This window comes from Lupinus angustifolius, chromosome LG07, assembly GCF_001865875.1.
Source record: "Lupinus angustifolius cultivar Tanjil chromosome LG07, LupAngTanjil_v1.0, whole genome shotgun sequence".
Classification (NCBI taxonomy): domain Eukaryota; kingdom Viridiplantae; phylum Streptophyta; class Magnoliopsida; order Fabales; family Fabaceae; genus Lupinus; species Lupinus angustifolius.
In genome coordinates this window covers 3,657,867-3,670,385 of record NC_032015.1, presented here as the reverse complement: position 1 = coordinate 3,670,385, position 12,519 = coordinate 3,657,867, and the positions used below count along the sequence as shown (strand labels likewise).

General features: G+C 31.0%; 1 protein-coding gene across 1 annotated transcript; it reads left to right on the top strand.

Annotated features, from left to right (window-relative positions):
* LOC109351842 (ethylene-responsive transcription factor 4-like) lies at positions 5,731–6,739 on the top strand. Its single transcript, XM_019593492.1, has one exon. It carries the CDS (start codon positions 5,792–5,794, stop codon positions 6,458–6,460), a length of 669 nt encoding a protein of 222 aa, XP_019449037.1. The 5' UTR covers positions 5,731–5,791; the 3' UTR covers positions 6,461–6,739.

Below are 12,519 nucleotides of genomic sequence, written 5' to 3'. Positions count from 1 at the left end.
CCTGTTGGATTGGAGCTAATTTGATTGGTGATGTGCAAAGGTTGAGAGTTTGTTTGTTGTTGCTTCATTAGAGCTAATATGGCTTGCTGTTGGTCCATAGTGAATGGCATTATTCCTGGATCATCTGAATTTTGTTCAGCATCAGCATTGTTGTTGATTCCATCATCTTCATTACTCATAATGTGGTTCACATTGTTGTTTGTTTTGAAACTAGGAGGATATCCATGTTTCTTGTAGCATACATCTATTGTATGCCCTGTCTTGTTGCAGTATGTGCATATTTTTGTTCCTCTTCCTGAATAGCTTCTTCCTCTTCCTGATGTAGTCCCTCTGAATCCTCTTCCTCTAGCTCTTCCTCTGCCATATGCTTCATCTGCATTGCTGGTTAACACCCTGGATTCATCATAAGGGTTGTTTAATTGCCTTTCTTGCTGAACAAGTAGAGAGAATGCCTTGTTGATGCCTGGGAGAGGTTCCATAAGCATGATTTGGGACCTCACTGCTGAGTATTGCTCATTCAATCCCTTCAAGAATCTTATGACATAGTCATTTTCCCTGTAGGCTTTCACAATGGGAACCACAGTGCTTTTGCATTTGAATTCACACATACAGCAAGGAATGGGTCTAAAATTGTCCAATTCTTGCCAAAGGCGCTTCAATTGAGTGTAATAGGCATCAATTGAGAGATTACCTTGTCTTAATCTGTAAAGATCCTCTTGAACATCACATATGCGAAAGATATCTCCTTGATAGTATCTTTCCTTCAAATCACTCCACACTTCAAATGCTGTCTCTAGCCAAAGAACACTTTCTGCTATGGATGGATCCAGAGATTGATTGATCTATGACAGAACCAATGTGTTGCACCTATCCCAAGTGGCAAACAGAGGATCATCATCAAGAGGTTTTGGCAATTCACCATCTATGAATTGAAGCTTATTCTTGGTTTTCAGGGCCATAGCCATAGCCTTTGACCAAGAATGGTAGTTTCCTCCTTTTAGAGGAACTGATACGAGAGCTGATCCAGGGTTCTCATTAGGATGTATGTAATAAGGGCTTGATGGATCGCTTAAGACACTAGTAGCCATCAAGAATTTTTCGTGAAAGGAAAGGCTTAGAATCAAGATGAGATTATGCACAAATATTCAAGTGATAGAGTCGCAGCAGAGCTTTATGCTCTGATACCATCTTACAAAGATGGCATGCCCATAGTTGCAGTAGACAGTAAGAAGAAGCAAAAGAAATCAGAGAAGTTGCAATGGTAATGAGATTTGTGAGAGAAGAAAGAAAGTAGAAGAAGAACTAATCACCATTCAATGAATATACCTCATATGCTTTATTGAACTCACTTTTAATTGATCAATTACACCAAGACAGAACCAGTTTATATACACACTGATTCTAAAAACAGAAAAGAAGAAGAAAACGGAAACTTTCTAAAAGAGGAAAAACTGCCAAACCGAAAAACAGAATTAACAACCAAAAATTACCCAAAAAGGAAAGTTTCAAAATAACCAAAAACAAAGCTTTCAAGATGTATTTCCTTGAGTAATTATCTGTTCAATTCTTCCTCTCTTCTTCTCATAATCACAATTTAACAATTACCTTGGTATTTTTCAGTATACTATGTGATTTGTAAATATTTCAATTAGATCTGATAATTATACAAATATCTTCAATAATATCATATTATCTCCTAAAATTAAATTCATCATGTTATCTCTTAATCATCATCCCATTATTTCTGTAAAGGCAAAAAAAAAAAGTAAGAGTTTAAAATCTCTGCATTGAGAGTGTAAAGTTTTTTACATTGTCAGCACATCATCCACCAGTGATTTGTATTATTTTTGTTTGAGAGTCAATAGTGATTAATAAATCAATAGTGGATGATTGACTGACAGTGTAAAAAACATTTATACTGTCAATGTATACATATTAAATCCAAAAAATAATGCAATTGGTATGCTTAACTTTTGAAACACCAAATTAAAATGTGAATTTCATATTAAAAATAAATGATCATTCACATGTTCAATTGTCTAATATTTTCATTATGCCAAAACTATTTAATATTTTCTATCATATGCATGGAAAAAACTTTATTAATAAAGATAAAATTCACTTTCCTAGAGAGATTAATTTCTGACTATGTACTAATATTTAATTCACCCTCCAAGGATAAAAACTATTTTGACATGCCGATACATTGGATGGGTACTTGGTAATCTACTATAAACTCTCAAATCTCATTTAAGTCCTGCGCTTCATTTTTCTTGTAAATGTCCTAAGCTTGATGTAAACAAGTTACATAAAAAAGTAGGTATTTCACTCTGTCTTTAAAAAATCATTATGGTGTTTATTGTCCTGCTAATGGGCCACGTTCTCCACGCTTTAGTTTCATTTTTCCCCCAGAAGTTACACCCTCTTTTTATTTGTTTCATTACTAATAATAAAAACTTAAAAGAGCATATCAGATGTGATCCTAGTGTTTATAGGTAAAACTTACCAAACGAACAAAATACATTAAAGGCATGGAATGTGTGAAGTATTCAACACCAATCAGTAAACAAATAACTTCACCCCAACAGTTTACAAACAAACCACTCATTGTTACTCATTTATGTTGGCAATGTGCATACGATAATTCTTAACATCCTCCTCTATTTGTTTGAATATATCTTTGCCAAAAATGATATTGTTTTGATCACAACTCACGTAACTAGATTTTGTTTTGATCGCAACACTTCTTTTTCAAGTTCTTGCTCAAGGTGTCTTGCCATCAATAACTAGATTTCATTATGTTAACACATGAGTTGATCTATGATATCATAAACTATACTTTAGTTTTAGTCTCCAACTTCCTAAATTCTATGATTTAGTTAAATATCGTTTTCAAATTTATCTACTATGTTAACACATGGGTTCAACCTAATTCCATCTCTAAGTATTGTGATGTCCAATCACGATTAAGTCTTATTTATATCCAAATCAATAATCATTTCAAATCGAATTCAAGTCAAGTTAAATCTATTTTAACTCATCCCAATCCAATACCCTTCATTTTAGAGAAGGTAATCAAGGAATCATAAACATGTTATGATAGTATGGTGTGTTGGTGTCAAACATATATTAGTAAATATTTTTGAATAAGACTAATATTTGTTTAACAATTGTATATTTCATCATGAATATGTAGTAGATACTTTTTAATATAGAGAAAACAATATCTACACTATATCATTTAATTCTTCATATAAAGTACTAACACTACATAGATATCGAATGGAGATCATATATCTCATTTTAAGTATCACAATGGTATCCTAATCTATTTAAAGATTGTCATGTAATTAAAAGGAATAATCAGGACGGAAATTTTTTAAGACAGATGATCCTTATTTATTATAACTTTTTTAAATATTGCTAATATTTGTATAACAATTGTATATACCATTTATTACAAAACAAAAATCTATCTTGTATCGTCTATGTGTTTTGTGTGTGGGGTGTTTGTGTTTCCTTGACTGTAATCCCACACTTAAAGCCTAGGTTCGGTAGAATAAAAGTAATAAAAGCAGCTTTGTCAACTTCCTATAAATATGCACAATGTCAATCAACAAGTCCCAGTCTATCAGTAGTAATAATAGGGGCAAATTTGAAAAAGTGAAGGAAATAGTTTTACTTTCATAACCACTCCCGTGGAAGAGGACACCTGTACCCATTTGTGTCCTCAATAGTGTACCAAACCAATTAAAATGGGTTATTTTATTGGAATTTGTTTTTATAAAAAATATAAATTAATATTTTATATTATTTTATGAAATATGATTGATTAGAGACAGGGGATATGGTTTTTTTTGGGACAGAGGATTCTTGTCCCACTCCCGTAACCAAGTTACCTTTATAAGCACCACCCACCAATACCAATTACAGTTTATGTTGTTTTGGTTTAGAGCATAATTTTATCAACATTACGATTTACGATTGGAACCACCTTCAGTCCCACCCCATCACACACGCTCTATGCGTCCGTTCTGTTCACTCTCCCAAATTCCACGGTCGAAAAACTGAAAAAACAAAACCAGGTGTTGGTGCACGAAATCTGGGGGAGCGTGAAAAGGCGACATCACGCGTTAGCTCACGCAACACCCACACTATTTTTTTCGTTAAATAACGAGAGTGAGAGGGTGAAGGACGCGATTTAGGTGGATATGGCACCGAAGCTAAAAAATAAAATGATGAGAGGGACAGGCTAATGGTTTTGAAGTTTGAAGTTTGAAGTTTGAAAGGACGCGTCAAGAGGAAGATAGTGACGCATGTACACGTTATAGTGGTTAGATTCACTCACCTCTTACCAACTGTCTCAAAGAACGATTCAAAAGCACTGTAGTGATTGATGATGAGTGAAATTAGTGTGACGGCCATGTAACCATCAATACTGACACTTGTTACAATTCTAGACTTGGTCATTCTTATCCATAAATCAAATATTAGTATTTCCCTTTTCACTTTCACCCTTCTGGAAAAGCGCGTACACACCTACACTTTCTTTGACCTTTTTTCTCTTTCTTTTTTACTAAAATCATTTTAAAACCTTATTTCTTTCCTTACTATGATAGAATAGATAAATACTGGATCAAGTCACTAACGTGAGCAAAAATTTCACTTTATTATAAAAAAACAACTACGAGCTGATCGCAAAGATATTTAAACATAAAAATAAAGGTTAAGCTCGCCTTCCTTGGTATTTAACTTGCTTGATATTTAAGCAATATGCACACTCGCAACCATTGAAAGTGAGTATGAGATGAATTAAGTCGGTTAAGATATTGATGCTTATCTATTCCTGGTCCTAAATATTTATTGGATTGTTTAGATTCGAAGGCTAACACAACCTCAAATATTGATTGGATTAGATTTTGAACTCAACTTCATCCCGATTAAATATAATGTATATTTTTTTAGATGAAGTTTTCTGAATCTTACTTATTATTGTGGACATTAATTTGACATGTGAGATATGAAATGGTATATATGTTGATATTTTGTTAATAATTTAAATATATGTATATATGATAAAAAGTTAAAAAATTAATAATATTTTAATAAAAAGGATGGCATTGCTCCATCGACAATTAAATATGTACCAACAAACATGACGAATTGATAAACATGAGATTAGGTTGGGACATATATGTCTCTTACACAACCCTCAAATATTGATCGAATATATTTTTTTAATCTAAATGTCATTCTATACTTAATAAAATCCAACTGTAGTCTGAGCATAATTAAGATAAACTAGATAAACAAATAGAATCCAATACTAACTCAACCCACAATAGTTAATTAATAGATTTTCTCTATTTTTTCCGTTTGTAACAAAGTATAGTAAAAGTAGGTGTCTGTAATACACGACAATGGAAAAGAGTGTGAGATAGGATAGAGAAGACCAAGGCGAAAAAACGGGGCATTAGGTTTAAAAGCCGGCACGCATGAAGCCCCACCCTCGCCGCTTGTCTCGAAATTCCCGCGTGACACGTAACCCCTTACCCCGTCACCGTTTTTGGGCGGCGTCTCTCCTCCACACTCTTTCACTGCACCTTCTCACCAGTCACGTTCACAAATATTATAACATTATTTCCCCATTTCCCCTTCTTTTCTATTTATTATTATTATTTTATTAATAAAAAAATAACACAAACATAGCACCGTATATTTATATATACCCACCTCTCCCATAAGGATGAAAACACACACAACTTGTACGTAACTTCATTATCTCATTGATATGCGAAACCCAATTTCATCCTCAATGGCTGTGAAAGAGAGAAAGTGTGAGAAGAACAATGAGAAACCTAACAATAACGTTATCGAGCCTCATTTCCGCGGCGTACGGAAGCGACCATGGGGTCGTTACGCCGCTGAGATCAGAGATCCTGGCAAGAAAAGCCGTGTCTGGCTCGGAACATTTGACACCGCCGAAGAAGCTGCAAGAGCCTACGACAAAGCTGCTAGACAGTTCCGTGGTCCAAAGGCCAAAACCAACTTCCCTTCAGAACTCAACAACAATGAAAACCGTCAAAACAATAACAATCGTAGCCCTAGCCAGAGCAGCACCGTCGAATCCTCCACCCCGGAGCGTGAGATCACGCCCCGTCGTGACATCAATATGGATCGTTTTCCGTTTCTTCCTCTGCAGCCGTCAGCGCCGCAGATCATGGCGTTCGGATGTGGGGCTGCTGCGGTTGAGGGCATGTTAACTGCTGCACCTGGGAACCCTGTTTTCTTTATGGGTCAGCGTTTTCCTGTCCGATTCGAACCGGTTCCTGTGTTGTTTAGCAACGGGTTTGGCGGTGGGGCCCAGAGTGACTCAGATTCATCCTCTGTCGTTGATTGTCAGCAACCAAAGCGAACTCTCAATCTTGATCTTAACCTCGCTCCACCCATGGATTGTTGAATTTTTAACTTTTCACACCATTAGCACAAAGTAGAACCTTTTTTACCTGTAGATTATTACTCTATAATTATTTTGAAAAAAGTTAAAGCTATTATTACATCCTGTGTTGATGTAAATAATTTTAGTTTTTTGGGGTTCTAATCCATTAACCAGCTTAAAGAACATGATCCGAATTTCTCTGGGTCTCTTACCAAATTCTGAAACTTTTAATCTGTAATTCTGGCTTATGTTAATTTTTCTATCAATATCTAGTAATAATTATATGCTCAGTTTATTGTGTATTATTTTATGGATCGGATCACCTACAGTACAACCTGCAGACTGCAGTTCCTAAATAGAGCTACAATGTTTTTTCCCTCTTCAAATAAGCTTTACTACTTGTGATTTACTTAAGTAAATTTTATTAAAATATGAAAAATGAAATTTTAAACAAAATAACTTTTTGAGAAAATCCTATTTAGTTTCATTGAGGCAATAATCCGGTTGCTAAAAATTATTTTTATTATTTTGTGTTAGAACATATCTCTACATTAAGGTTCCATTTTAAAACATATGAGAGAATTTTATTTAGGCTAATTGGAATATTAGAGAAATGAATATCTTTAGCCAACTTTAGAGAACATCTTTTAATCTGTGAATTGGTTATGTGATGAACTTAACATGATATCCAAACATATTTACTCTATTTTGCCTAATTTATAAATTTATGTATTTATTCTTTAAAAACTGTTTAACTAATTTATATGTTAGTATCACTTTTTAGAACTGACTACTGTATTAAATAATTTCATAGATTCTTGCCCAAATTGACAATATTTGGATCATTTTCACCAGACAAAAAAATTCCCACATTTTTCTTCCATTCTTTCTCTCTTTTTAAAAACGCTAAAAATTAAGGCTACAATAGTTGAAACCAGATCCCCTATCCACACAAAAAAATGTCTTAATATCCCAATCTTATCATATGCTACCAATTAACATAAAAATATTATTTTATATCTTTTTATTTTACTTTTCAAATATATGATAACATTTTATTAGACTGAGAAATAATAAAACATAAAATGTAGGAGAGCCGATCCTAGGGACTCAAATCCAATTTGACATTACATTTTGGACAATCAAGTACATCTGAATTATGCAATAGACAACACACCTCCAGAACATTAAATTGACGTTGCTTCCAAAATTCTAATATTCTTGTTTTCCTCTATATTTGATTTTTTTTAAACTTTTTTTGTTATACGTTTACAAAAGTGACATGTTTAATAAAATGCAACTAATAAATTATCTGAAAGGATGTGCAAGCCCTTCTTTATAATTATAAATCACTTCTAATTCAAATTGGAGCAAGTAGTTAGATACAATAATGTCCGAAATCTCTGATTGGGAAAATATAAAGCATAAATGGAAGTGATTAACATACACTTTATAGAATTTTGTATACAAGGTTGATCATGATATATTTGAGTCCTTGTGTAAGTAAAAATATAGGCCATAAATTGTTAGATTTTTATAGGTTTTCAGAAAAATCATAAAATTGTGTGGCTACCATTTTCATACTTTATCTCACATTTTTATAACATCATTTATTTGATTTTTTGAATATTAGTAAAACTTGACATGAAGTTATAAAATTTAAGTTCCGATGTGCTATAAAGTTTGAATCATCTCATGTTGGTCGTGATAATTACCAAAAGAACCTAATGTAAAATTATGAAATGTACTAAAATAACTATATTGACCATGAGTAGTTGCACATGCGTCACCATGTGCCCAGCCCGTCTGTGTTAAGAACAAATTTTTGGGATTTTTAATGTCTAATATTTTTAAAAAATTGAATAAGGGTTGTTTATACACTTTGATACAATCAAAAATATTTTTTCAGTTATGGTTAAAAAATTAATCTCTTTTCTGAATGTTTAATTGTCTCTTTAAAATTGTCACTATCATGAATTAAACATTTTATATTTTATTCTCTAGGGATTGAGCTTTACAGCATTAAATAAAGGTTGTCCATAAATACATATTATAAATGTTATATTTTTATATTGATTAAAAATATATTTTGTGAAATTATTATATGTTAATGGGGGGATTAGGAAGCTTTAGATTATAAGGTGAAATGGAGTAAACACGTTTTAGACTTGTGTATAGTAGGTATAATATGTAATTGTAATTATTATTTTAAAACAATATTTAATTGCCAAATAAATATAATTATATAATCCAGCTATATTGCGCGTGGAGGAAAAGGATGTAGTAGTTGAAAAATGAAAGTGTGGCTGCTGCTGACTCTGACGAAGTTAAGGATGACTTAGCTATCAAAGTAGTAGCATCATTGAGAAAGTTTAGATCCCAATAGCACTGAAATATGAGGCTAGGAAAAGCAGGAGTTTGATGATATTAGAATTATTAGAATGTAATATAGTATTTATAGTGTATAGATTTATATATAATTATATCATCACCTACAATTCATTTATATAGTACTTTTATTTAACATTTAATAATGGTTATAAATGAATGGTTGTTGATATGGTAATGATATAAAAAACTCTTCATACATCTTTGCTCAAATTATTATATTGAAACATATTTTAAAGTCTCCATCATTAATAATTTAATTTGTGCTATGTATTATTATCAATTCAGTACCCAGTCTAGAGAATCTCTATTGAAATTTGGTATCCTACGCCAATGGATTAACATTGGGTAAATTAATTGCTGTAATTGAATAATGAGTTTAAGAAGCAGTGTTCACCGACGCAAGTCATGCAACCACGTCCCAGATTTTGGAGGATCCAATTTGGGGCCTACAGAAAGCGCTCCGTGTTCACGGATACGTGTCCTATAATTAAGCATACGGTGAGAGGCACGTGTACTTATTCTGCCGTCCACTACATAATCTATAAATTTTTTATAGCTATTTTATTAAATAATTTAAACTTTTAGAAAAGATATATGCATGACACTATAATTTAAATTTTGAGCAATTTAGATTTGTTATAAATTTTATATATTATTACTATATTATCTACCATTAATATTATTATTATCGAGTTTTCAAAAAATGATATATATAAAAAATATAATAATAGTATATAATGTGAACACTAAATTTTATAGATATTATTACACTCCTTATTTTTTATTATAATAAAGAGCTTTGATTATTGTTAGAATTCTTGTTGTTGTTATTATTAACACCGCCAATTAAAAAATAATATTGAATTAGGATGCGAATATAATATCAAATTTTTTTTGAAAATTTAAGATAAATAAATAATTTTATCATTAAGATACAACTTAATTAGGAGTATCTTATAAAATTAAAGTACAGAAGGGAGTATATAACTCTTGTTATTAGTACTTTCATGAATAAAGATTGAGGTGTATAAGATTGTGGAAATGTTGAGAGTCAGAATTGAGAACTGTATAAGATTGCGGTGTAGTGTACTCACTGAAAAAGATTGAGGTGTATAAGATTTTGGTGTAGTGTGAGACTTGTATAAGGGTTGCACAGTAGAAGAGGGTACAGAGGCAAAAATGATTTTAAAGTGGCTACGTCAGCTACTGTTTTCGGTGGGACTGGCTGCGCCGGCGCGTCGGCGGAAGGAAGAGATATATACATCATCCATTTCATTTGTTGTGAGTTAACATTTTAATGACATTATAGAAAAATATAAAAAAATTAAGTCTAACATATTTTAATATATAAAATATCATTCTCCAAACCACAGTTTATATTATTTCACCCTTAAATCATATATTAAGACATTTGTTAATATTCTTATTATGAATAAGAGAAAAATGTTATACTCGGAGTGTAATTGTTTTGTATTATCATAAATCATTCATTTTTAATAATTATTAACTCCAAAATAAAAGTAATATAAATAAACTCTTACGATAATAATACATAAATATCAATATCAATAAACAATCACAAAATACATTAAACTTAAGAAACATGTCATTCCATTAGCTGTTACCCTCACTGGAATTAAAGGAGAGTATGACCCCTTTGAGGACAATTTTTCTTATTCCCATTATTTTTTATATACAGATTTCTTCCCAAAAATTATCTCATATCTAATAATTGAAAATAATTTCATTTTTTATTTTCACATTTTCTTTTACAACCCAAAAAGGTGTTTTTTAAAGAATAGAAACGAGAGTTTTTTTTTTGTTTCAAAAAATACAATTTTAGTATATTGGGATATATGAGATTTTAGTTTTCTAAAACTAATTCATTTATTTTTATATTCCTTGAATAATATCTATAACCTATTTTTTAAGGATAGTAATGTAACACAAAATCATCAGTTAATAAGTGTTTACTAAAATCATAGTATATTACCTCCTCAATTTTATTATAATTATTAATTTTGTTTAAAAAATATAGTTATATTAGTTGTCATCCTCGTATAATAAAAAATATTAATAATTTGTACAGTATAGTATTTACACACTGTCAGTATAAAAAATTATATACAATTGTTACATCATATAACATTTATATGTATGACTTTTTGTGAAGAATCAATAGTGATTAAATATGAATAGTATACAATACAATAATAATATATAAAATTCAAACACCGTTAATACATACATATTTTTCTATTGTTTTTTTCTATCATCCTATTAGGATGGAAATAGAAAAAATAATAGAATAGATGAATCCATATAATAAAAAACATCACATTCTGGATTTCACTATGTAAGTGTGAAAGAGCCGTATTTGGTAAAACAAAACTTATCACAAATAACAACTTAGTTTGTCCTAAACATTTTACATGGCCAAGTGCGAAATGAGTGACTAGATGAATGACCTGATGCTTACGGCCTAAGGAAAAGGAATATGAGAAGAGAGAGGGAAGTTTATGCACCAGATTTGGTGATGGTTTAGTACACTAAATATTTATTATCCCAGATCTCATTTTATGTATCATATTGGATCAACAATAATGATTTAAAAAAATAGTAATAATAAAAATGTTTAATTTTTTTAATAATAACAAATTAAAATAAAAAATTATTAAACTTTTTAATCAACATATAATATTATATGAGAAATGATGAATTAATGAGTATTTGTTCAAGTGGTAAATGGAAGATTAATTTTATTTGACAAATGTGGTAAATAGAAAAGGAAGAGAATAGATGACATAAAATATGTTCTTAGTTTAGCTAACGTATACTAAAATCCAGGGTAGTAGGGACCAACACAAGACTGAGAAGGTTGCGTGTTTACGTGCCACGTGACTCGGTGCTGCAAATCACTGGGGCGGCTTTATGCTCTATGCGGTCACGCCTTCCAACCACAATTTATAATATATTAGTATTTGTTATTCTCCCACTACAAAAAAAGTAGATGTTTCCATTCAGATCAAGCAAACAACACGAGGGGCAGTGAACCAAATTTCTATAGTTTTTTAAATGCCCGAATCTTTCTACCTTTTTAACACGACTTCTTTGTTTTATATTTAGGTTCATTTTCTTCAAAAATAAATTATCGCCTGTATAAAATCTAATGCTAACCCAAAATAATATTATTTTTAGTTAAACAATTGTTCATTTGCTAATGAAATTACTAGGACGAGTTATTTGAGTATGCTTATAACTAGTACTCATCCTTTATGAAGGGAAAACAAGAAGAAAAAAATTACTTTTATTTATTATGTATAGTTATTTAAGAGAAAGGATACATATTACAACAACAAGGCCGAAGTCGTGTTCAACTGGCATGCTGCCGCCGGATATTGTAGTGAATATTTTGAAATATATACCAAATATGTGATAGTGTAGTTTGACTACATTATCTATGTAAATTTTCTTAATCTATTACCTATGTAAGAAAAAAATGTTTCCTATGATACATGTTATTCTCTCATCCATAATTTTCTTTAAAAAATATGTATACGTTATTGCTATGTAACTACCCACATTACATCTTCATTTTATATATAGTATATATTTTAATAATTTAATGTTAAAAAATGATTGATCTATTTGTTTTTAAATTATATCTCACATTAAATGGGATTTGAATA